At 42.4% G+C, this 26,440-nt stretch overlaps 3 protein-coding genes across 7 annotated transcripts; 1 reads left to right on the plus strand and 2 right to left on the minus strand.

Moving 5' to 3' along the window:
• Positions 1 to 227: 227 nt before the first annotated feature.
• LOC306974355 (gap junction beta-3 protein-like) lies at positions 228 to 923 on the minus strand (the record flags this gene model as incomplete). Its single annotated transcript, XM_079571550.1, has 1 exon — positions 228 to 923. The coding sequence occupies one exon, from the start codon at positions 921 to 923 to the stop codon at positions 228 to 230; it is 696 nt and encodes a 231-aa protein (XP_079427676.1).
• A 1,969-nt stretch (positions 924 to 2,892) lies between these two features.
• LOC306974354 (gap junction beta-4 protein-like) lies at positions 2,893 to 6,305 on the minus strand. 2 transcript variants are annotated; one of them, XM_079571549.1, is made up of 3 exons: positions 5,880 to 6,305; positions 3,328 to 3,768; positions 2,893 to 3,225 (listed from the first exon to the last, which is right to left on the minus strand). In XM_079571549.1, exons 1-3 carry the CDS (start codon positions 5,930 to 5,932, stop codon positions 2,943 to 2,945), a joined length of 777 nt encoding a protein of 258 aa, XP_079427675.1. In that variant the 5' UTR covers positions 5,933 to 6,305; the 3' UTR covers positions 2,893 to 2,942. The 2 variants fall into 2 exon arrangements, with proteins under 2 accessions (XP_079427675.1, XP_079427674.1); XM_079571548.1 differs by lacking the exon at positions 5,880 to 6,305 and having other exon boundaries at positions 3,328 to 4,110.
• Positions 5,355 to 17,266, plus strand: LOC306974353 (homeobox-containing protein 1). 4 transcript variants are annotated; one of them, XM_079571544.1, is made up of 11 exons: positions 5,355 to 5,941; positions 6,614 to 6,722; positions 7,682 to 8,111; positions 8,342 to 8,427; positions 9,317 to 9,427; positions 10,485 to 10,709; positions 11,423 to 11,579; positions 12,685 to 12,767; positions 14,428 to 14,523; positions 14,611 to 14,738; positions 15,569 to 17,266. In XM_079571544.1, the coding sequence occupies exons 2-11, from the start codon at positions 6,641 to 6,643 to the stop codon at positions 15,710 to 15,712; spliced, it is 1,542 nt and encodes a 513-aa protein (XP_079427670.1). In that variant the 5' UTR covers positions 5,355 to 5,941; positions 6,614 to 6,640; the 3' UTR covers positions 15,713 to 17,266. The 4 variants fall into 4 exon arrangements, with proteins under 4 accessions (XP_079427670.1, XP_079427672.1, XP_079427673.1 ...); XM_079571546.1 differs by having other exon boundaries at positions 14,614 to 14,738; XM_079571547.1 differs by lacking the exon at positions 10,485 to 10,709 and having other exon boundaries at positions 5,359 to 5,941; positions 15,569 to 17,265.
• The last annotated feature ends 9,174 nt before the right edge of the window (positions 17,267 to 26,440 follow it).

Here is a 26,440-nt window from a genome sequence, read left to right on the forward strand (position 1 = left end):
AAAGCTTTAAAGAAGAACTGCACCTGAATTTTTGGGAGGTTAGGAATTTTATTTGTTGCTTTGTTTGGCTACATGAGAAAACTGTCTACACAGATGCACAATGAAAATCACTTTTTTAATAAAACACAAACTCAAAGTCCCAACTGTTTGAATAGGTAAACAAAGGAACAACAAAAAGTCAATAGATACCGATTTAAATTTTCAGGCTTCCCCGTCTGATCACGCCCTTAATCTATTATCTTGTTGCACCTTTTTGTGTGGGCAATTCCTCGTTGCTTCATGGTCACGACCCGTGCCGCGATCAGGTAGAAAATCTCACAGATGTTCAGAATGATACACACTACAGAAGCGCCCACCATAAAATACGTGAACACCGTTTTCTCTGTCGGTCTAGAAATATAACAGTTGACCAGGTTTGGACACGGGCTGACGTCACATTGGACCTTCCGGGGCAACGTAAAGCTGTCGTAGATATAGTGAAGCGTGTAGAGGAACGCGACCTCAAAAGCCGTCTTCATGAACAAACTCATCAAGTATGTCCACCACAGGCCACCGTGCTTTTGTCCAGTGTTGGCGTAAAGGCGTGTATTCTCTCCGTGCTTGGCTTTGTATTTGCGTTCCCGGTCCTCTCGGTACGCCACGTGGAGTACCACCATGAAGGTGGGGCAGGTGACGAAAATGAGCTGGAGGGCCCATAGACGGATATGGGAGATGGGGAAGTAGTAGTCGTAGCAGATGTTGGTGCAACCGGGCTGCCGTGTATTACAGTCAAAATGGCCCTGGTCATCGCTCCAAACTCTTTCCGCAGCCACCACAAAGACCAGCACACGGAAGACGAACACCACCGACAGCCATATGCGCCCGAAAGCTGTGGAGTACTTGTTGACTCCGCTGAGGAGACCTTCAAGAAATTTCCAATCCATTTAGGTGATACACTTTTCTGATGTCCTAAAAGGAACACAGAGAACATTCAGTATTACTATATTAAAAAAAAAAAAAAAAAATGGGTACATGGCCTTTAAAATTTATATGTGTGGGGTTCCCATTAGTGCACAGTTTTATCTTGTTGGGTAAACTTGACCAAGACCCTGCTCAGTCAAGATCGAGCTGCTTCCCTGAAGTCACGCGTCCAAAGACATTGAAGGATGAGTCAACTTTAACTATAGCACATTTTTGTTCAAGATAACAAGGCATCGGTTTGTGTTTGGGTGTCGTCAATTAAAATACGGTCATCTACTGTACTGGATTCAGTTTCTTAGCTGCTACACACAAAAGTTGTTGGATTAAAAAAAGTATATATATTAGTGAGTCCACTGTGCATGGTGGCGAAGAGGTTAGTGCTAATGTTCCACAGCAAGAAGGTTCTGGTTCGATCCCTGGGCCAGATGGGACTTTTCTGTGTGGAGTTTGCATGTTCTGTTTCCCCTGCCACTAAAAACATATACAACAGGCTCAAGTGAATGATGAGGTTTGATAGAATGAATGGTCAGTTGCAGCTGCTCTTCTGTCAGTCTACGCAAAGAGAAGATGAAAATAGCTTACCACCACACGTATGGAGTGAAAGTAAATTGTCCCCTGTTAAGTGCTTTGTGCTTTGCCAGTAGTACAGATGCTAAACTGTGAAAAAGCAACAATAACTAAAATTACAATTATCAAAAAGATGATTCAAATAATTACCTGAAACGTGATGATCTTGAAGAAAAAAGTTGCTCCCCTCACTTTACAGTGTGGTCCTGAATGAACTGTGTACAGAAAGCTACTGTTGACCATAACCTGGAGGAGTGGCCACTGTTGGCAGCCGTTCAGAATTCCCTAATGTCCAACACCCAATGCAGCCATACCCTTGCACTTGCCAATGATTAAAGAAAATACTTAAAAACTTCCCTGTCCACTGCTACTGCCGCAGACTTCTCTTATTTTAAGCTTTAAGTATCAAAGTATATTATGTAAAACTGCACGGCTTGGTTGACCTTTCCGTCCTTTGACTTTGTCCAGAAAAATGCTATTAGTCTAATTAGGCAACTGTGATTTCGAGATTAGAAAGACTGAATCGGCCACCACCTAACTTTTATTTGGTCAGACATCAATGCTATCACCTTTAATCAGATGTAGACTTAATACTGAGACAGCACTAATACTTTTATGAAAGAGCCACTGCCCAGTAATGCTGATACGCTTCAAATCAACATGCCTTAGGTAGACTGAAACTCAGGAGTGGTGTTTTATCAAAATGTCAATATTGAGCATATTGTTCTACAGATTTTTAGTTGTACCGGATGCGTTTCGGTGTGACCAAGGGCTTCACAAAAGTTAAAGAGAAATAAGACCGCCAAATGTCATTACAGTGTTGCATTACAGATGTAACAACAACTACATTTAAAAAAAAAGTAACAACAGTTTCCTCTAACACTAAAAAAAGGCTCCTCTCTGGGGCCATGACACCCACCTTACATTCCCCTCTGGGGTGCATGTGTCAGGTCTGTTTTGTTTATCACTATATATTGTTATGTTGTATAAATAGAGTTAATTCTCACACATCATTTGATTCTGAATGATTGAGGTATAAAGAGAGTGGATAAACACAAAGAAAAGGACCCTGCAATAGCGTACGATCTTTCTCCCTGTGTGTGGAGGGCAAAAGTATGTTCACCTCATTATTAGCCAATTGATTAGCAAAAAAAGCAAAAGTGAAAGAAAGTTTGAGAGAAAGGGTCTTTATTAATATATCACAGCTGCAATATATTAAAAATTTGTAGCCAGGCTTTATATCAGAATATTCTAAATGTCTGAAAGTAACATCCACAAAGTATACTGTACACCAGAAGTATAACTCCTTTATGTAAGTGAGCGTACGATTGTCCACAGGTTGATATTTCAATACATAAAACATCTGTTTAAAACATCAGTTCAAATCTAAACACTTTGCAGCTGCTCTGACTGTCTCAAGAGACAGCAACGCTATACGCAGGTGCTGATGCTGAGGACTCTTTGATCACTTCTCCATTGTCCACTTTGTCCATGAGTGGTCCTTTGTACATAGAGCCCTGCTTCTCTGTCAGAGGTATCCTGGGCATCATAAAGGTCTCCCCCCTGGACTGATGCCGACCTTTACAGCACTCCGTCACCCTCTTTCCACACAGATACAGGACTTCCAGCAGAGTGACGAGAATGCACACCAGACTGGTGACCACCATGAAGATTAAGAAGATCCTCTTCTCTGTAGGCCTGAGAAATAAAGGACAAACAGAAATTAATAGATGTGTTTCTTCTTTCAAATATTGCGATGATATACTGTACATGAGCAGCACCATGTCAAAATGCAGATACCTGGCAATGTAGCAGTCCACTTCATTGGGACAGGGATCTTCACTGCACTTGACTAGTGGTGGAAAAAATGTAGCCTGGTAGATGGAGAACACCAAATATGTGAAAACGCTATCCACCGTGATCTTAAACAGCAGGCTCAAGAAGTAGGTCCACCACAGGCCCCCTCGCTTCTTCCCGGTGTTATCATACAGAGGGGCGCAGTCTTCTCCGTGCTTCAGCTTGTGTTTGCGCTCTCTCTCCTCTCTGTAGCTCACATGGAGGGTCACCATGAGGGACGGACAGGTCACGAAGATCAGCTGCAGGGCCCAGAGTCGGGTGTGGGAGACGGGGAAGTAGTGGTCGTAGCAGACGTTGTGACACCCGGGCTGGCGCGTGTTGCAGTCAAAGTCCTTCTGCTCGTCTCCCCATACCTTCTCACAGGCCACCAGGAACACCAGCAGCCTGAAAATGAAGACAATAGCCAGCCAGATTCGCCCAAAAGCGGTGGAGTACTTGTTGACCCCGCTGAGGAGACCCTCGAGGAAGCCCCAGTTCATTGTGATCAACTGGTATCGGAGAAAGCAACTGATAATTGAGTAGAACTGAAGTAGAAGTAGTAGCTTAAACACACCTCCAGCCTCACCACACTTATTATTCCTGCTCTCTCTCGCCACTTGAAGTTAAAGGGGTGGTACTGCGATAGGCTATGCAAACATTCCATTATCCTGACAAGTGTAATCACAGAAGACAAACATGTAAAACGGATAAGTAGTCAGCTCGGAGAAAGTACTGTAAAACAACAACAAAAGAGATTTTAGGTTTATCAATGTTTACATTTGTTTTAATGGATTACTTACAAACAAATGTGTGAGAAGAAATAGGCCCTAAACATTCTTTTTCTAGTAGTAGAATATAGCAATATCAGTATGCGGCAAAATCAGACATTTGTGGGGAGAAAAAGAAAACTTTGTGCACTGTGCATTTGTTTAAAGTCATCTGCCATTAACTAATAGGTAAGTTGTTGTTCACAATACTGCGACAGCAATGCCCCAATTGTGAAATGTGATTCTAATGCCTGTGAAGAGTTTGGAAGAGAGAAATGCGCAAGGAATGTTAAGAATGAGTTTGGATCACAACTAATGATTGCAAATTCACATCCATCTTTAAGCGTATTTATTAAAAATGTTTGCCATTAAAAAACAATTCTGTAAGTGCACGGGAATTAGCCGAAAGGCTATTTTTTCCATCTGAAGTCACTGTACAGATGTAATAGTCTCCATAAAGCTAATATATATACAAGGTAAGACACAATCGCTACAATAAAGGCAGTTACACATCTACAATCAGTGCAAACAATACGAGTCAAGCATTATTCAGATTAAAAAAAGCAACATGCACGGGCAGGGGAACTATATTAATGATTATTTTTTGAACAATGTATATGTGGACAGGTCTCTGATGCTAGAGAGATGGAGTTCAGTCTTTGGCGGCTCTTACTAATAAAGGCAGTCTGACTTAATGCACTTTTTCTCAGAGGAACTAAGCAATCATCCCCTCGAGCTGCCCCTCTGTGAGAGTATGGTGTTTCTGACGTTGACAAAACTGACTTAGTGCTTTTGTAGAATATTAGTATCGTGATGACACCTGAATGTTTTTTTCTTTCATAGAGTAGTTGTAGGCTATTGTTTGTAAAGTGACTGGATTTTAGTGTAGTTTTGTTTGTGAGACGGGACCATGGAATGCATGAACTTTTTTTTTCTGCCAGCAGAGCTAATGAGATACTGAATTTGAATTGATTTACTTTATTTAAGCTACTTGAGGAAACATCAGGTTTGAGTCTATATAATTCCAAGGTATTCTGAAAAATAATAGACTCAAACAAGTGCTTGTAAACTTTTAAGTACAAACACTGCAACTTTCAGAGTTTGCAAACATAAAAGTAGGCTACAGCAACTTGAATTATAAGACATTATTTCGAAATTTCTTCATATTTACACATGGTCCAAATTGTTTTTTGTTTTTGTTTTTCTCTGCAGGGTAGATTTGGATGAACAGTTCTTTCCAGCACATTCAAGCCAGACCATAGAATGTAAAGCCAGACACTGTACGCCCACTTTTGGTACTGTACGTGCTGCAATGTCAAGTGTGATTGATTACATGGGCCACTTCCTGTGCGTGTCAAAGTAAAACACGATTGTCCAAACAATATTTTTGTACATTTTATTTGTCACAGTGATGTTGGGTACAGTGTCAAGAAGACGGCAAACACGTTCTTGGAGGTTTGTCCATGGATCTACCAAAGCATATGTCTTATTTAATCAGGATTTTTGCGTAGTCTCTTGTTTGCAGCGACATACAGTGGCTGTACTGTAACCGGAAGTTGTGATTATTACAATGTCTACGATTACAGTGGTGTCGGGTGAGGGGTCATAAATTGAAACAGACTCCCCACATTTGCATACTGTATTTCCCCTCTGCATAGCTCAAAGACAACATGACCCTGTACAGTTCAGCTTGTGTGCGCTCCAAACTCTGCTCTTGAGGGGAGAACTTTAAGCACACAGTATACTTACCCGCAGTTATTGGCCTCATCTGTCCACAGCTGGCTGCGGCTTTCTCTCCTCATCTACTGGAGGTAAGACCTCCGCGATGGGACATTGCTATTAGCTGCGTTGCTAGCGCCATCCACCCATGCATCCTCCGGGCTAAGAAGTTAGCATAATGGCGCTGTCCTTACAGTCTTTCAGTAATGCAGCATGCCATCGCTAACATTGTGCACGCCATCTGTGACAAACCCATCCAAACACGGGCACATCAGAGCACCGTCCACTGCATGATGTAGAAGTTTAGATATTAGCCAACACCAGTCTAAACAAAAAGTCAGAACAGCACATCGGAAATCGGAAACTGACAAAACCTTAAAAATAAAAGTCTTGTCCCTTTGTAAAATTTGCCCTTTGTGAACAGTCGATAACAAATGCAGTCAAAGTAGCAATGACATCTTGTAGTTCACGTGTGTTCGTATTGGTCTGAAAAACACAGAGGTCATAGCGAATGTGTCATGTTGTTTTCTCTGTGAACCAGTGGCTGCTCTATCGTGGTCCAGCATTTCCGTCTCAGCCTTGTTGTGGATAACTTGACAAATCCTTCCCAGCTCAGCAGCTGCAGCCAGAGTTGCGCTTTTAGCCGATCCCGTACAGGCTGTTACTGGGCTTGTGCCGCAACTTTGTGCCTGTGGGGATGCTACGGGACGGTGTCTGAACCACAGGCCACTGCCGCTGAGTGCTGTGTGTCTTTTCCCACGCAGGTCTGGAGAGACGCGCTCCGCTGAGCCATGCGACAGTGGAGTGTCCCCGTTGCGACCCCACGCACCGAGCCACTCCCGGGCCGCCTCTCCGTGTCACCCCCTCCCGCAGGTAACTGGATGGGACTCTGCGTTCACATGCGTTATTACAAGAGTCAAGGATACTTTTGTTTGGATTCCAACGAGTTCTAGATTATTTTGGATGCTATTATGTATTTCAGCTACTTGAGCTGTCAATTATGCAGAGTCCTGGGGTGAAGTATAGGCCTAGCAGTTATCTTAATATAAGCCTGGGAGATCTTCAACTTACTGACCTTAAAAAAAAAAACACATGACATGACACTTTTTAATCAGATTCTAGCTTAATTAGACAAATGGGCAGGTAAGTATGAGATTGCCTGGAAGTTTTAGTTTTAATATGCCAGTGTCATCGCTCCGTATTTCACCCTGGACAAATCAAGCAAGGTTACAGTTTGTGCCAAGCGTTTGAATAGGTGCCAGGATTTCAAATGAACTTCTACAGAGGAGAATGCAGCCAGTTCCATAAACCTCTTTTATTAACACATAGCCTAACCGTAAATAATATCCAATAGCCTCGGCTTTCAGAGCATCTTCAAGATGAAAAAGTCTGACTGTGGGAATTTAATCCATACTTGCATCTTTATTTATGAATTAGTATTGTATTAATGTATTGGTCAGTATGTGCCATTCAGTTTCTTTTAAGTCTAGACAAGAACTATCATGGCATTATTATGTTGACAAGCCCAAGATCGCCTCATCAGAATCATTCTAAAACAGCCCCTGTATAGGCGTGAGAACCTTTCTGTGTTATGTAAACGTGGGAGCTGATACAAACAAGTTCAAAAAGAAACTAAATAGTTGTGTAACAGTTTCTTGAAGTAGAGAAAAGTCTAACTTGGCAAATAAATGCTCCAAGTAATAATAATAATGTGGAAAGTTATATGTAGGACAAATTAATGCATTACTGGAGGTTTTTTAGTTAGAAGCAACAAAAACAAAGTCCCCCATGACTGCACAGACCACTTTGAAGTTCCTATTTTCTATTCCCAGATCCCAGAATGGAATGCTGTGAAGGCGAGCCGCGCTACACCATCGAACAGATCGACCTGCTGCAGCGCCTCCGTCTGTCCGGGATGACCAAACCGCAGATCATCCACGCCCTGGAGTCTCTGGAGCGCCTGGATCCCGACACTCGCCCCGCCCACTGTGACGCTAACTCCGCCCCCTCCCAAAACAACAGCAACAACAACAACGGCGCCCATAACACGTCTTCATCCTCCTCCGCGTCCTCGCTGTCATTGGCCTCGGCTACCACGCAAACCTCTGGGCTTGACGGAGCGGCATTGTCTCCCAGCAACAGTTACGAGGCTTCACCCCCACCGCTGTACCCCCCAGCGGTGGCAGTTCAAAGGTCATTCAGCTACGACGTGGTGGGAGAGGACGACTGGGACCTCGAGGAGAAAGTGGAGGAGTACATGAGGTAAGGATGACTCGGCGGCACTAGATGTGCTACTGAGAAAATGAGACTTTTAGAACAGCGGCTAATGATGGTAAACGTCCTGAGCGGCTGCTCCAGAATTGTAATCGAGTTAATTCAGGTCGAGAGTTTAGGGACAGGCAGGGACACGCAAGGCGGCAGAGAGCAGAGAGGGGGATTGTAACTACACCGTAATGGAGTCTTCTGACAAGCCTGGTGCACTTGTTTTACAGAAGGGACAGCAACCTGGTGAAGGAGGAAATCAAAGCCTTCCTCAACAACCGCAGAATCTCTCAGGCAATAGTAGGACAAGTGACTGGTGAGTACAGTTTTATAAGTATGCACTGAAATGAATAAGCGATGATCATCACATGTTAACAAATCAAGGACTGTCATTAACCCAAAAAGCATCAACTGAAAGCAAATGTTCTCAAGTCAAACAAATACTGACCGAAATGGTAGTCATTTTGGTTTGGTCCAAAGCAAACTATGCTACAATGCCTACACTGTAGTGTACTCTATAGTGGCTGATGTGACTATGGCTGAAAATTGTGTTCTTTTGTTTCAGAGAGACTATACAGTAGTATTCTATTCATATCACTGCAGTGTTTGGTACAAGCCTCCACAATCTAATTTGCCTCATTCTCATAACGAACCGTTGCATTTTTCAGTGGATACAGTAAATCATATTTATACTGAATGTCAAAGTGACACACTTGCCATGTGCACACATTTTATTGCAAATACAGCAAAAGTTAGCGCCGCCAATGCATAGAACACTTGTCTGTTGTGTTTTTTGTTTCTTTTCTTTTTGATAGATACTACAAGTAGGAAGAAACATTTTTAATCAGTAGCACACCACACCCTTTTGTTATTACTGCAACTTTTGTGTCCCATTATGGTCAGTAGAAAAGCAGCCTTGTATGACTATACAAGTAGTAGATTTGATTGATATAAATTGTATAACAATACAAATTCATCCATTGTATGTAAGCCTATATTTCCCTATGATTGATATGATTCCCTATGCACGTTTATCCCTGGAGAAAAATTGGCTCTGAGTCTAAGGTCCTTTAAAAAAAAAAACATTAAACTTAAATCAATACAATTATTTTCTAATGGTCCCTCAAAAAAATCTTTCTTTACAGTTTACTGATAGTGGATAAATTGAATTACAAAGAATACAAATCTGCTTTCTTTATTAACAGGAATAAGTCAGAGTTACATCTCCCAGTGGCTTCTACAGCAGGGTCTGGAGATGAGCGACTCCAAGCGCAGAGCCTTCTACCGCTGGTACCTGCTGGAGAGGAACAACCCAGGTGAGAGCAGCCTGTCTCTACACAGCCAGAGCAAGATCAGATAACAGGCCTGATGAATGGTACCGGAGGCATGAGGCAGAGTAATCACAGTGGAAAACGCATTAAGAGCACAAGGTTGAATGTGAGGTTAAAGATAGATCTGAACAAAGCTGATGTTTTCTGTCAAACGTGAACCACTGGCTTGCAACCCTACCGCCTCGCATTTGCACCTCTGTTTTTATCTTCATCTCCCGCATGGTAAACCTCTCCCCCGCCCCACTCACTGTGCTTACTTCATCCGATCATGTGGACAGAGGTCAGGAAAGGACTCGGGGAGGAATCTATCATTTCAAAGGAAGAAAGCATGATAAAGGCTTGGCCATCACTGGTGATGTGAATCAATAGATTGAATCAATAGATTTAAGGCTTCTGGTTTTGGGCCTGAAATTAGCAGGTGGATGTGGTTAGACTGTGCTGGCTTCAGTAACATTATGGGTTGTGCTGATATCAAGGATACAGGCATGTAGGTTAAAGCCAGTTAGATGTGTAACGATGAATTGAAGAAAACATAAGCATATGTTTTGTTGCGTGTGGTTTTATTGATGAAAAAATACCTAAAAATGGTTTGTATTTATAAAAGATATAGTTAGATTTGACATAGATCAATACCTGTTCAAATCTGCCGTTGAACCACCTGCCGTTCTCTTTGTTTTTTGGCCTTGCACCCACATGCTTTTTGCTAGCTTCCAGTGGCATCAGCAATATCTAAAGCTGGAGGTCCTCTTGTGCTGGTTTTCATTCCTACATGGCTAACAATCAGGCTATTGACTGTAATACTAACAACAATCGTCTCCTTGCAATCCAAAGCGGACACATGCTTTGCTTTCAATCTCAGCTCCTCTTGACCTTCCTCAAACAGTTATTAATGTCTAAACATTTCGGCAAACTGACAGGATGCAATGCACCAAGTCGAGCTTATCGGTGGGTCAATAGGACTTGGCTCTATTCAATTTATTTCATTTGGTATATAAACTTCAAAAGCCCAATGCCTGACTGTTGGTTTTGTCCTGATCGAAAGGCCTGAGGTGGAGTGAAAACCAGCACAGCGTGAGCCCCGTGGCCCGGGGCAGGGGAGGGGACAGAGACGGGGCAAGTATCAGCACCCCCCAGCTCCTCCCCAACCCTAACACTACCCTCAACCCCAACTCCAACCCCGTGTGGAGCAGGCAGAGGGAGCTGCTGATGCACCTGCTGCCCTGGTACACCGCCGCCGCCGCCGCTGCTGCCTCACAGGCCCAGACAGGTAACAGCGTCAGAGGCGGGAGCTACATTTACCGAGTACAGGCACTTGAGTAACTGTACATCCTGGAGTAGTTTTATCATACGGTTCTTCGACTTGTACTTGAGTAATGTAAAGTATCAGGAACATATTTGGTTATACTTTACACCCAAAAGCTTTATCTTACATATAAAAATATACATTCCCAAGCTGTATTATTTGAAAATATCAAGGATTTTTGCATTATTTTAAGTTTTGTTTTTGAGATTAAAACAAAACTAGAAATATTTCTCTTGAGTCTTGAGTAAATATTTTGGCTACTCTACCGACCTCTGCTCAGCATGATCACACTCAACGATCATAACTATGTATAACTATTCACACCATGCTTTTTTAAATGTACTAGATGAGTGTCCGTGAACCTCTCCCAAGTAAGGAAGTTTCTAAAACTATTTTTAAGACTAAGGGGGTTGATTGATTACCAGGCATTTGCTCATGCGCAAAACAAGTAGCACGTGCAAAAGTGAACCAAACTGCGCTGCATTGTCTCATTTACATATCAGATTTGGGGCCCTAAAACTTCAACTTGTAAATTAGGTGAAACATGCCCCAAAATAGCCAGGTTGCATTTGCACCAATCTTCATAAATTAGTGTGTATCAGGGAGGACCAGTCAGTGAAAGACACAGATTTATTTTCTTATCCAGATATTGATAAGGCTTCATGTGTTTGTTTTAGGGGCCACGTTGTCCATGCGCTCTATGGTGAAAGAGGAGCCCGAGTGGAGGACGGGCATCGTGTCTGGTGACAGGACAGGGATAGTGGGCGGCCCCTTGAGGTTGCGCAGAGGAAGCCGGTTCACCTGGAGGAAAGAGTGCCAATCCATCATGGAGAGGTATGTCTAATGCAGGCTAGTTGATATTGTATTAAAGTGCTGGTGAAACCGTCTGAAAGGTGTGACCCTGTGAAGAATCGGGATGTTCAGAATGCTTTTGGACAGTTACGGATTAGTTAATTTAATAGCCTTTTTGCTGATTGTAGAGAGATGTTTACACTTCTGTAAACCCTATGATGTACATTGTTAATTTATATTGGATATCCAGAAAAATCAGCTGCTGGAAATCAGGATTCTGTTATGTGGTCCTTCTTACAGTATTAAAATGAAGGCTTTTAGTCGGAGCAGCCAAGCTCCATAAAACATGCCGGTGTCAGTTTTAATAAGCGTCCCAGGTGCAGTGTCCTTTAATCTTTTCCCCAGTTATTTAAAGCTGTAGCTGTGGAGTGTAAAGGTAATTACAGAGTGCCGTGTGTTTGCCCGTACCACACTATTTGTGCCAGACAGAGGCGAGAGCCGCCCCGGGAGAATGCAGAAAAGTAGAGAGGCAGACATTCCTGTACAGCTCCTTCCCCTCTGTGTCCAATTGATTTCTCTATTACACGCCTGCTGTAAGTACAAGGAGCACTCACAATAATAAGGGCTGCAGACGACAACACTCTCCAGCTCTCTCCGGATTACGCAACTCCTCTGCAGTGCCGATCCTTGCGAGCTAGTTTAGGCCCAAGGACAAGAACGGTGGAGGTTAAGATGCCGTGGACAGGAGAGGACGCCGCAGAGGGTGACGAGGCTCAGAGAAATTGATCCCGCCGTGTTTTGTAATGCGAGATAATCCGCCTTTTTTAGCCCCAAGAGATGTTCCAAAGCAGGACGCAAGCAAAAAATAAATAAAAAATGGCTGCATTTCACCTGGATTAAGCATTGTCCTTCCTACTTAAAACTTATTGGCACAATCTACTTAAATTTGCTAATCCACCAACTCTTCTATACACTTCTTAATCTGGCTTCCAACTTATAAATGAAATCATGTCTCCTCGGAACTTTTGAAAGTTATAAGTAAAATAAGGCTGTAAAGATTATCTCCTAAATTAGTGCACTGTGCTGATCAGTTTCTTTGCAGTGTGATGCCGTGTAATGCACAGCTTTGGGATGTTTTTCCTTCCAGTTTCTTCATCGAGAACCAGTACCCAGACGAGGCCAAGCGCGAGGAGATCGCCAGCGCATGTAATTCGGTCATCCAGAAACCAGGTACGGACAATGCAACTCGCAAGGTGAGTTAGGGTTAGTCTGTGTAGGATTTAGTCTGCCTATAAATGCGGCGAGTATCCAAAACAGCCCATTTCTCTATTAGAACTAGTTGTAGATTTGCATAAACCAGTGTTGTTGGTGATGCTGGACCTCACTGCAGTGGTTCAAGTCCTACCTAACGGACAAGTTTTTTTCTGTGGTTATCAATGACTTTCCCTCCTCCACAGCCTTTCTGTCCTCTGGTGTGCCACAGGGTTCCATTTTAGGTCCGGTTTTATTTTCACTTTACATGATGCCCCTGGGTTCAATCATCTCTTGCCATAATGTGTCCTTTCACATGTATGCAGACAATCTACAAATCTACCTCCCGGTTTCAGACAAACCTCAGTCCATCCACAGGTGTCTGGATGACATTAAGCTCTGGCTGTCACAGAACGTTTTGTGTTTAAATGAGGGCAAATCTGAACTCATTCTTTTTGGGACTCAAAACCCACTCAGCACCACTCTCCAGTCTCTCATCCCCCACGTTGTCATTAGAAACCTAGGTGTAAATTTGGATACAAACCTGAACCTCCGCAAGCAAATTGACTCAGTGGTTAAGGCGAGTTTTTCTAGCTTCGCCTCCTTGCAAAAGTTAAGCCTTTCCTCAGCCGCTCTGACTTGGAAACACTATTCACGCATTCATCAGCTCACGATAGGATTACTACAATGTATATAATAATAATAATAATAATAACAATGTATATTGAACACAATCAGACCTCCATACACAGACTACAGCTTGTGGAAAATGCAGCTGCCCGGCTCTTCACCAACTCTTGCAAACATGACCATATCACTCCTATCCTTTACTCACAGCATCGGCTCCCGGCCCTTTTCAGAATCCAGGGCAAACTTTTGCCTTCAGTTCCATCCACGGCCTCGCACCTGCATATTTATGTGAGACTCTGACCCTTCACCAGCCCAGCAGAGCCCTACGTTCTGCTTAACACCACCTGCTCGAGGTGCCCCGGTCACGTTACAAACAGTGGGGTGATCATGCTTTTGTTGTGGCAGGTCCAAAACCATCACAGACCTGCCCCTGTTCAAAGCAAAACTAAAGACTCACCTGTTTAGAAATGCGTTTGACACATAGTTCTGTGACACTTTTTTGTGAATGTGATAATGGTCTGTTTTTAAATTGTATTTTTAATGCGTCCAGCCCGTTTGTCAACTTTGGTTGGTTGGTGTAAAGCGCTTTAGATATAAAACTTGATTGATTGATTGATAAACCCAACCAGTCAAGCTAAGTGGAAGGTTATCCATCTAAACTCTTCATAATAAAGCTTATTGTTATTATTGAAATCATGAACTAGCTCCTATTGAATCAAACACAAATAAATTGATGCATGAGCTTTGATGAATGCGGAACTATTCATATGCAGTAACTGAGTTTTCTTTTTAGTTTTCTCTTTTGTCACATCATAATAAATAACTTCTTGGTAAAAAAAAAGTGTTTTTTTACATTTCAAAGATGATGACGCTTTTGATGTTTGTAGAAGATAAAAATAAATGCTAGATATAATGAGGAATGCTTTATATATTAGTTCAATGAAAATGAAATGCCACGACAATGACAGTGTTATTGTAAGAATAAATTACATTTTATTTCCATTCCCAGGCTGTAAACTGTCAGAGTTCGAGCGCGTGACTGCACTGAAAGTTTACAACTGGTTTGCCAACCGCAGAAAGGAGATGAAGAGGAGAGCTAATATCGGTGAACACTTTTAAATGTGATATACTGTTGTGGTTTAAAGTTTTTATCATCACATCATTTGATTTATGTATTCTCTGATACAACTAGAAGCTGCCATTCTGGAAAGCCATGGAATCGAGGTGCCAAGCCCCAGCTGCCATTCCAACGGAGAGGAGGTGGAGATGCACGAGTTTGCCGATCAGGTGAACCATCGCTTCATAGAGCAAGTCAGTCATGTAAGTGACGACACAAACTCGACAAGCACATTGTTATCTGGAATATCACAGGGCCGTGGAGAGTTTTTAGTTTCATAATGGAGCTGGTGTACCATTACCACTGTGTCTGGTTAGAGTGAGATTGCAGTCCATTACACAGGCCATATTCTGGCGACCAAAGTCTTTCTGCATGTCACCAAGTAGCATCAGTATTGTTGTTAGTATTGTAGGTTGCTCTCATCACTAGGTTTTTAAGTACTCATTAATTAGATGTTTTGTCCTTCTATAAATCAAAGCCAAATGATGTATGACTGGTGTGAAACGGGCCGTTAATACTTAGTGAAGCATCTGTTTGTGTTGTAAATTGCATAATTGTGTCTAGTGGGTGATGATAGTGCAGCCACAGTTTCTACAGCACAAATGGATAAATTACACAGAGTCAGTGGGGCAGCTGCCTAAAGCTGGACCAGCTGTTATCTGTTCACTGCAGACAGGAGGACAAATGCTTAGTCTATATAACAACACCACCCAGGTGTATCACAGTGCAGCTCCAGCCGGGCCTGCAAGATACAATCAAAATTGCCCTTTTTAATATTTGCACATGGCAAATCACAAATGCTATAAATATGTATGTAATCTAGTAGTATTTGCAAACATTGAACTAAATTGTAAATGTTTCTGTGGGGTTTATTATTTATGTTAAAAACTTCTTAACCCTTAAGATTAGACCGCTCCAGTGCTCCAGTGTTTGTGTTAGTTTATCGTAAATGCAAAACAACAACCACAACAGGAGTTCTTCCCTAAGACCTGTTAGCTTAACAAAATGTGTGTGTGTGATTTGTGTCCCATAGGAAGATGGCTCAACCCAGAGGATGGGGGACCAGCAGGAGTCTGCCCTGAGTGTGACAGAGGGGTCATGTCTGCCAAGCCCCACCCCTCAGCTGCAGGAGCAGAAGGACGACGACTCAAAAAGGGAGACTGTGGATGAAGAGTGACCAAAGCTGGTGGATCGGCACAATCATGTTTAATCAAATGTAACAAGCAAACTATAGATGTGTCCAGCCACAATGAGCCTTTTGGGTGCACTGTGACACCCTGTAATCAAAGGGAGACGGGTGCTGAAGCTTGCTGAGGTGCCTCTGATGGTGAAGAGGCCCCCGTATTTATCAACAGTAATCCTGCTTATATTTACGGCAATATACAGTATACATGTATCTCTATATCGGTATATAGTGCAGTTCAAGATGGTATTAATCAGCCTACAATCTTAGTGGGACGATTATGTAAAGATACCTCGCCCATTTAAGCTGTTTTTTTCTTTTCTTATGGCTTCCTGAGTTTTCCACAGCGGCTGTTTGCTGAGCCTGCAGGTCAGGTGCTTTGATGACAAAGGGATACATCATCATGACGGATAGTGTGAATATGTGGTGTTGGGATTTTCTGTGACTCATAACTCGACCAGTTGATTGGTTCTTTCAGAGGATCAAACGAGTGTCAAATCTGCCCAAGTCCTGAGGGTCAACTGCAATCTCAGGTAACAGTGGATCATACAATGTACCGTGTGCTTCTAATATCATGAACTTTTGTTTAACCAAACTGGGATAGACAGTATCTTATTTATACCTCTTTGTATCAGCAGAACAAGCCTCAGAATATTTGATCATTTTATGACTGAACGCAGTGTTCGGCTGCTTGTGAATAGCTTTGATTTTATTTTAGGCAAAGCCAGAAAAGCTAGACTAATGAACTCAGATACTTCTTACTTAAAAATGCTAAAACCAATGTGATAGAATCCAGGTGTTTTAGACTAGAGTGTAAAGCACCTTATGTCGGTGTTGTGAAAATAAGCTAAAGCTTAAAAGCTCTTAAGATTGACTGTAAAGCTTAAAGCATTTCAAAGTGAACTCACTATAATGGATCAGCGCTTATTTGCACTGTACATAACCTAGAGAGCACCCCTCTGTGGAGGCTCTCTTTAAATTAGATCTGTATAAAAATAGATTGGTCAAACTTGAATTATAAATACTGTAGTTTATCTTCTTTTATGTATTCCCCTGTATTGCTTATGATCAACTACATTTGGCCCAAGGCCATGAGCGTGACTTCCACAGAGTTCATAAGATGAACACATGATTTCTTTGTGAAGCGCCCTTGCGGGTGTTGCCATGTTACCTCTTAATGCCAAAGCTATGCCAAGGTATAGACGAGCTCCAGACTCAACTGTGCAAACACAGTCCTGACTCTATGTACATTATGTAGATGTTCTAATGCTCAGTACAACACTAGCCAACTCTAGCTTACCTCAGACTCACTCTGTCATGGATGTTACAGGCTCCTCGTAGACACCACTGTAACATGGTATGACATGGAAACGTATGTAGCATTTCAGATGAGGGGTTCCCCTGGATGGTTGACTCACCTCAGACAGTTCTCAAGTGGCTTTGGACACAAGCCCCAAAGCCTCACACTCTTAATGACTATTATGCTTTATCTGCTTTTATCTGAAAAGATACTATACCAATAAAATCAATGTAAGAAGAAAATGTGCTTGTTTTATTGTACAACCTCATAAATTCTACAGCTTCAGAGTTCAAAGCATACATATGATTTGTGAATCTGTTTTCGTGTTGAATCTAAGCAATTTAGTAATTAAGAGTGATCATCACTTTTTGAAACACCCTTTCGAGCCACACGATGGCAGCATTGTTGTACATTAGATCAGTGGTTCGCAACCGTTGTGCCAAGCAGCCATGGGGACCAATCATCACGATGGCATGACAAACTGCGACCCAAATAAGAATGTTTACTTCAACCCATAAACTACTACTTGAATCTGTAAAAAATAACGTTAAGTTATGTATTTTTCTGTAAATATAAGCATTAAAGGTGCACTATGCAACTTTTTATATGGAAACATATGTGTGTGTATTTGACCTTGTAGTTACCCAGCAGCTGTATGAGTGGTCCACATGGCGCCTTTACTTTCCATCACAGTGGTCTCTAGGACGCTCCAGGATCAATAGTTTGGAACGCTTTCCCTGCCGACGGACCCTCCCACCAGAAAACCTGCAAAACAATTGATCCTGGAGCATTGTAGAGACAACCATGATCGAAAGCAAAGGCGCCATTTTAAAAGCTGCTGAGTCAAGGTCAAATATGCACAAAATCAACTTTTTTTTCCCAGCAAAAAAAGTTCCATAATGCACCTTTAAATAATTAACTAAAATCATGTTTTTCAAATATTAAAACAAATGCTCTCTGGGAAATTCTAACAACCCACTGCAATTGGTAGGCTACCGCAGTCCACCTCTCAGTTCCGACCCACCAGTTTAAAACCAGAGCATTAGATTAACTCCTAGCCACTAGATTTTGTCTCATCGCTTTGTCGGAGACCCACAAAAAGCACTGAGACTCCGTTATTGACACTGCAATAAGTTTGACTGTGATAGTAACCACTGAAACCACACCTAACTGTAGTAGCCCATACATTTATTGTATTGTTTATAGTAGTCAACATTTAATAACAGTGCGCTCATGAACCTATGTGTCGTCCATATTAACCTATGAGTTCATTATTCTGTAGTTCCACTTGAGGGAGACACTACCACACTCATAAAAATGCATCAGGAGCATTGAGTTCATATTGAGTCGTGGTTTGAAGTCCTTCCTTCCCCCGAAAATCGTTGCGATTCCTTTTTAAAATCTCTGACATTGACAATATTTCGACTGCAACTGCGAGTGTCTCCAAAGTGTTGCGGAAATTACTTTTAATTTGAGCTTCACGTGGTAAGCCAGTACGAAAAGTGTCAGCAATCACTGCAAATTTGCAAGTGAAATGAGCAAAGGAATTTTGTGTTATTTGTATAGTTGCCTGTGATGTAGAAGTCAGCCATCTGGTAACGTCTGAAATAATTCACCGTTCAAAAGTCCATGTGGAAGGCTGGGGCTGTTTTTTTACTAGAGTCTATTGCTGATCATCAGAACTTCCCACAAGTGTCATATATATAGGCTGTAGATGAAAGCTTAAAGCCTTGACTTGTCTTCCTTTATTACATCCTATTGCAGTTCATTTCATGATCATTTCTTCTTCAACCCTCAATTGCTCCGATTTGTATTTCTTGCATTTTGTTGCTGTCCTGCGCTCAAAGTGTGTTCATCATTGCGCCATGGATTTGCGAACCTGCCATTAGCTGAAAGAAGGCTTGTTTTCATTGTTTCACTATAACGTGTAAAAGTCATTCCCAACACTGCCTGCAGAGGGCACTCGAATCCAATTTGAAATCCTGACTTGCAGTTTCTCTTTACAGTGATTTCTTTCATGGTAGATCCATGCCAAGGAACTCAAAGTAATGTTTTTGTTTCGTTGCCTTTGCCTCAATTGTGCATATGTACCCTATCATTTACAAAACTTTCCATCAGACCAACCTGTATCATTCACTCCTTCACCCGTTGTTTTTTTTCTTCCATCCTCCGTATTCCCAAGGGAGCACAGAATTCATGACCTGTCAACTTTCTGCTGACTGCACAGGGCATCCTTTGCTTCGGTAAACCATTTCCCCGCTACTCCACTTGGCTCACAAAACACCCAATGACACCCGGAGCTATTCAATTCATCACGGGCTTTGTAGCGTTGACGGGGAAATTTTGATTATGGCTATTTTGTGTTGACTTGGCTTTCACCGGGCTGTTTTTAAAGGCAGGGAAAACATTTATTTCCGAACGATCTGCTACATGCGCTGCTATCTTGTCTGATTACTTTTCATCTCGTGGCGGGCTCAACCTTTTTGTCCTTTTTCGAGGGGCAGCAGAACTGGATGGCAAGCAAAACAGGAGTGTTGGAGATAAGATGCCAAGGGAAAAGGTTACCTTCAGACAGGCGAAGAGACTGAAGACTGAATTTTTTTTGTGTTGCTTTTTTGTAAGAGCACAGAAAATTCCTCGTAGTCTGCTGTTCCGATTTCTATTACTGTGGATGTTTAAATAAAGCCTCACAGGTCTTATGCCCTTGGAGTAGTGACACCCGAGAGGATGGAAATGTTTTACAATGTCCTATTTGTAGGGGAAATAAAAAAGAAAGCGAGCATACCTGCTGCCATGGCGTGCCCTGATTCTGTCATATACTCTTTGGTTGTATCTTTCGCAGTCTGATTAGAATTTACACAAAGGACTCGTTCCAATCTCGCAATGTACTTTTCCCAACTTCTCTGCGCAGCTCCAAGCAGCAAATGAGCACAAAAGTAATGAGCAAAACTTGGGTCTCTTCTGAGGCCTAACTTTTGTCATTACTTTGCAGACTCTATCTCTTTGCCAGTATAAGGCTACATGCTGCTTTATCCTGCCTTTTCATGTATTGGTATTTCTCTTATAGTTTTACGTGTACCACTGGCCATAGACAGTAAGTTAATAATGGACTAATTATAAACTACATCTTCCGGCTGTTCCTTGCTCTCATGGACTTTCCTTTAAAACTGTCTTTGCCCCTCCTGAAAGGAAAAGGCCACCGTTTTTCCATACTGAGATATGTTCCTACCTGAACTTAGACGAGCTGATGCGTACCTGTCTGATCTTTGTGCATGTGCTCAGTCACGCAGAAAGACCAAATATGTTGTTAGCATTTGGCCTTTCCCCAGCATATTCCTATAGCCCCAAGCTGCCACGCTCTTCCATGGGCACGCACAAAGACCAGATAGGTATGCATCAACTCGTCTAAGCTGTGTGCCCTCAGTCACGCAGAAAGACCAAAGATGTTGTTAGCATTTGGCCTCTCCCAGTATATTCCTATAGCTCCAAACGGGGTGAAGTTAGAAGCCACCAAGCACATCCAGCACAAAGACCAGACAGGTACGCATCAACTCGTCTAAGTTCAGGTATGAACATCTCAGTATGGAAAAACAATGGACTGTTCCTTTAAGTTATCTTTGAACACTTGTCGTTCTGATGTCATTGTCCTATTTTTTTCCCCTTTCGCTATTATTATGTTCAGCCTTTTCTAAATCATGGAGCTGAAAAGGCATGTGCTGCGTGGGATCTCCTATATACCTCATCCGCCAAGTTCCAATTGTGAACTCTTAGCAAGTCCTGAGTATTTTCTCAACTGCTGACGGACATTTTCCATCACACCAGGGCGCTTTACTTGCCTTGGTTGAATGCCATTACCTTTAGTTGTATCAAGGCCAAATTTAATCAGCCGTGCTTTACTCAGACAACCTCATTCATATCAAAGATTAATCATATCCAGTATTCCAGGCACAGATCTAACTTTTCAGACAGGTTCGGTTTTGCATGTGGCTGGACCTCTTTGTCCATTACAGACTACTGATAAAACAGTCCTCAATGTGCTTCCAACACCCTGCTATATCAATGGGTCCATTCTGACAATGGACGGAGCTGTACAACATCAAAATACTTCTTAATTTAATAGTGTGATATCAATATAGCCTTTATTAGGTGCAATAAAAGGTTGAAATGTCTTGTGTATTGTGATATTTTTTAGTTTCTTGCTAGACCTATTTTGCGCTAGCCGTCATTTCAACTGACGGACAGTCCCCGATGGACGACATGCCTTTGCTCAGCTTTAGATTGTGCCACTGTGGCCCCTCTACAGATAACACCTCACCACACAATCATCCCTCAGATTGGAAAAATAGATTTCCCCAGAATTTTCTCAGCAGCAAACAGGATCAAACGCTTAGATGGCTTTGCACTTGTCAGCAACTTTCCTGAACTAAATATTGTGTGTGTGTTTGTGTGTGTGTGTGTGTGTGTGTGTGTGTACTGAGGACGTTGGTGCTTGGGATTTATTCTCTTGCGTAGTGGAGCGTAAAAGGCTCCAGAATGCTGTCTTTCACTTCACCGACGATGTGCACCAAACCCATGACGCTATAATTTCAGCCAGTCACACGGATGCATTGGCACAGTAAGTCTTGCCCTTTTACTGTCACATACACTGTCGTCCATATAAATATACCCACTCAGTACATTATCACTTAAAAAAGACTGTTATATAACACGCCGCCTATGTCGTTTTTATGAGCCCAGCTGTGTGCCATGAATGCAGATGAGCCACTATATTGGCCTATACTACCGGAGATATACTGAGGGCTGCAATCCGCCAGGGCTCCATTGTTTGCTTGATGCGATTGAACTAAAACGGCAGAACAGGGATTTCAGTTGGCTTCTTCTCAGGTCCATAATTGCACCAAATGTTACCACCAGAGGCCATGGAGAAATCAGGCGGGGGCCAAAAGAATAAAAGAGGATCATTAGACAAAAACTAGACAGTATTTTTATTTTTATTTATCAGGCGCAATGCAATCAACACAATTATAATTCAGGTTTGGAGCTGATGCGACGCATAAAGAGCTTCTAGCAGGTCCATAGGTTCAGCTCTTGAAATACAAGCGTGAAATACAAGTTAAAGAACATTTCTATCAAGCTTTTTCAATCACTCACACAACAGCACAGTCAACAACACATTCTTTCACTCACACAGACTCAGTGACATTTCAACATCTTTGGTTTTCAAACCTTAACCCTAGAAGTGAACTCCGAAATAGTTTTAATTCCCGTTGGTAATGAGTTCCACAGCTTTGGACCTGGCAATGTTGACTGCACAGACGTCGAAGTACTCCTACGCCTTACAATAGTACCCCTTTTTATCCGCTTAGAAAATCGACATGTTTTTTGTGTAACTAGACTTGAATTGTGTAACTTTTCACGTAACTGTATTAAAATAGGGAAAACGTGGAGGAGTTTGGTAGATTCTAGTGATGCGCAGCTTAGTTTAGTTTTAATAATAATAATAATAATAATGCATCGGTTTTATATAGCACTTTTCTGCACTTTTCTTAAAGACGCTTTACATTGCATTATTCATTCATTCCATACTTGGTGGTGGTAAGCTACAATTGTAGCCACAGCTGCCCTGGGGTAGACTGACAGAAGCGAGGCAACCAGTCTGCGCCATCGGCCCCTCCGACCACCACCAACCACTCACTCACTCACTACATTCGCTAGGCTTCCTGGTGTTCCCAAACGGTCTCCCATCCAAGTACCGACCAGGCCCTTCCCTGCTTGGCTTCCAAGGTCTGACGGGATTGGGCAGAGCAAAGGCGGTATGGCCACAGAGCAAAGGCGGTGTGGAGTAAACGTATCAATAGCATGTATTGCAAGTATTTGGTCAGTTTCACAGAGACATTGTATTGGATTTTGGCCAAATACTTTTTTTCCCCACTGTATATATATATAAATATACATAATACGAAACATACACATGATGAAAATAATGCAACAACAAGAAGCAAGGTAAAACTAAAATATAAAAGACACAGCATCTTACTAACCTGAGAGGAGCAACTTCTTGTAGCGTCAGGTAAGCTGCTTCACTTTAGTCCAAACTCTGTTTAGTTTGACAGAAAGAGTAGTCCATGACGTGATAGAAGTAAAGCCTCATGATAGTTTCTGCTCCTCGTTTCCTGATAAGTCTATAAGCCATTTCAATGGTTCCTCAAAGGCACAGTAGCAAAACAAAGCATCAAGTGCTAATTCTCTACTGTAAACTCGCGGTCACGTGACGCGCTCCCGTTTGCGTGAGGGCCAGCTGCAGGCTCGCGTGACTCATGCCGCTGTTTTTTTAATGCGTGCGGGTTCGAGTCAGGTAGGGTCGGCAACCTGAGACACTTTTCTTCGGCTCAGGTGGGTCGGGTTTGATTTACAGCGGGTAGGGTTGGTGCGGGTCAGAAAAAAAGCCGACCCGCACATCTCTCGTAGCTTCAAACTTCACCCCAGTTTGCCGCTATAGGAATATGCTGGGAGAGGCTAACACCATCTTTGGTCTATTTGCGTGACTGAGCGCACGCACAAAGACCAGACAGGTACGCATCAACTCGTCTAAGAGAAGAACAAACGTATCTCAGTATGAAAAAACTGTGGCCTGTTCCTTTAATATAAAACATATATTGGTTGTACAGTCCAAGTACAAGTCTTGCTAACACACTTTTTGTTGTACACCGGTTTGGATGCATCCAACGTTACAGCTCCATGGCTCAATGATGGGACGATGTGTTGGACTCCACCCCCCCACTTCGGGTGTACATCGCAAACTTGAAATCTTGTCTTACATATCGACACATCTCGGGGAGACTTGCCGGGCCAGAGGTACATCTCCTCCAGCCGCAAAAAGCAGGGAAAGTCAAAAGCGGAGGCACACAAGCACAGTGCAGAGCCGGAGGTCAGCATAGGTCAGCACACAGAAGTAGCCCGCAGCCCCGCGAGCAGCCGGAACAGACAAGCAGGGTGCACTCTTCCCTCAACTTCTCCTCCTCTCTAGTCCATACAGAATGCGCGTACATGTGTTCCGCTTCCAACGCTATTATTTGGTGTAAAAATGTTGTATTCTAAGGTTTTCAATGGTGTTTCGTCATCTAAATTAAGCTCATGTGATTTGTTATCCCCTTGCAACATATTCATGCTCACTATTGTAATACATTCCCCTTTGTTAGCATTATGCGTTTCTTCACATACATCTTAAATATTTTGTCAAGTGTACCTCCTTCTAATTATTCTCATCGCTGCAGAACTGTAGAGCCTTTATGTCGCTGGAATTAGATAAACATAAAGAGACAGTCGGTGACAGCTCATTTGATGCCACCGGTGACTGCGTGGGAGGAAAGGGAAGGGGAATAATGGCTTTGTCTCCTACACATGTAATTAATACACTGATTAACTCCTTAGCTCATAGTCTGAAGTATACAGAGAGAATGCGGGGGTGGTGCATTGGGGAAAATCCTAATGGTATTCGCACAGTAGAGAGATCTGACTGTTCTGTGTAATCCACAGCCTCACCTGGCCCGGGAATCAAACTCAGGAAAGTTGTGTACATTTTTTTGTGGTACAGTGGAAATCCAAGGTAAGTAGAGGTTGTTTTTGTTATAATTTATTAAGTATAAGCCTACGGGAAGGAACTGGGCGATGTATTTAATGCACATAGCCCCATGGAATGCCGGAAAGCACACCGATATACCTATTTAAAATTCCGCCAAGGTTTGCCCTTGTTCGCTACTGTACGGATCTGCCGCGCTGGACGTATGTTCATTGAGAATGCAGCGCCGCAGACGCACTGGGCCACATCAGAGCTCATCTGGCCTGTCCACTCGCAGGTGTTACTGATGCACAAAGCCCCGCCCCCTTCAGCCCATAACCTTCACTGACAACAGCCAAACTTGTACTTAAAGGGATATTTCAGGATTTTTGACACATTTCCTAGTTATCCAGAGTGTTGTTGATTTCTTGAGGTTTTTTTCTTCATTATTATTCATGTAGTCCTTATATTTGAAGAGTTTAGTGGTGCTAGGCTAGTGATAGGCTAGCGCATGTCTATGGTAACTAGTAGCCTGCATTAAAAACCTCTTCAAAATCATGGGGTAGTCCTCCAAAAGTTGCCATATCTGACTGGTAAAAAGCTCCTGCTGTGAAGCTTACAACCAGGAAGCTGATGCTGCTCAAATATAAGTTATTTTAAATGCAAAATGGTTATATTTCAAAAATGATTCAGTCAACACAGACATTTATATCGGTAGTCTGGTGTTATTGAGTGATTAAATGATTTGCCTCAGGTGCACTGTGCTTGGGTCAGACTGTTTTTAATGCAGGCTACTAGTTACCATAGACATGCGTTAGCCTAGCACTAGGCTGTCATCGCCTCACAATCGTGTAAGATTGTCTCCTCAAACCAATTCCTTGTAGCAGCTGTACTTTTCAAACGACTTTACCTCCCTCTATGACAGTAGGATGCCAGGCTTCAAAGTGACCAGACGGAGTTTAAAAATGTTAAAATTATGTATTTTCATCCCCGTACATGTTCCAGCAATGTCCTAAGGTGTAGGATGAGCTCGGACCTATTGACCACAACTGCCTCTAAAATCCTGCACTGTCACTCAAAAAGTTGTTACTTCGGGTCCGAATTGCCGAGCTTAATATCGAAGGTGCAGTTACACATATGACCTGAGGTGGCAGTAGTGAGTATTAAATGGCCAACTTGCATCTAGTCTCTTTAAGTATGGTCTGAAATTAGGATTGTTTTTCTTTTCTTTTTTTGTTGATAACAATAAAATAGATGTTTGTACAGAAAAGAATTGAGGACATAAGTATATTCTTGCTTGACAACTGACAGAAGTAAAGACTCATCAGGTAAACACCACCTGCCACGTATTTGTGTACATTTTTTTGTTAGTACAAAAGCTCAGCTGAAGGCCAGAGAAGACAAATCGAACTCGACACTGAGAAGGACCTCTAACCTCATCGTGTGGTGGAGGTGCGACCTGTCAGCCAAGCAGAGGAGGAAAAACAATAGGAAGCACAGCCGGTTCCCCCCATATGACCCCTTCATGGCTTTGATTGATGGCTCCTTTGTCTGTTTGGGCAGAACTCCGGCTAAAAAACTCCATTGTTTATGTATTGATATTGTTTATGCATGCACAGTCACAGAAGGTAAGCCTCAGTCTCTTCAGTCAGACCCAAATTCATCAATATGTGCATAAGATCAAACACACAGCGCACTATTATTGAATCATGCATACAGGTCCTTGTCGTTGCCACTGTTGGGAAAAATGAAAGAGTAAGCAGATTTCAAAGCTCCTTCATTATAAATAAAGACCTGACTTTATGACTCAATTTGAGGAAAATAGTAAATGCATTTGCGGAAAGTTAAGGAGAAAATAAAGTTG

This window comes from Gobius niger (assembly GCF_951799975.1).
Source record: "Gobius niger genome assembly, chromosome: 14".
Taxonomy (NCBI): domain Eukaryota; kingdom Metazoa; phylum Chordata; class Actinopteri; order Gobiiformes; family Gobiidae; genus Gobius; species Gobius niger.

Excerpts from the sequence above, each read along its gene's own strand:
- LOC306974353 (XM_079571544.1), top strand. The coding sequence starts at position 6,641 with ATGCGACAGTGGAGTGTCCCCGTTGCGACCCCACGCACCGAGCCACTC. Across the intron at positions 10,710-11,422 it reads TGCCTCACAGGCCCAGACAG|GGGCCACGTTGTCCATGCGC; the intron begins GTAACAGCGTCA and ends TGTTTGTTTTAG. Across the intron at positions 11,580-12,684 it reads TGCCAATCCATCATGGAGAG|TTTCTTCATCGAGAACCAGT; the intron begins GTATGTCTAATG and ends TTTTCCTTCCAG.
- LOC306974354 (XM_079571548.1), bottom strand. The coding sequence starts at position 3,863 with ATGAACTGGGGCTTCCTCGAGGGTCTCCTCAGCGGGGTCAACAAGTAC. Across the intron at positions 3,226-3,327 it reads GTGGACTGCTACATTGCCAG|GCCTACAGAGAAGAGGATCT; the intron begins GTATCTGCATTT and ends TTTATTTCTCAG.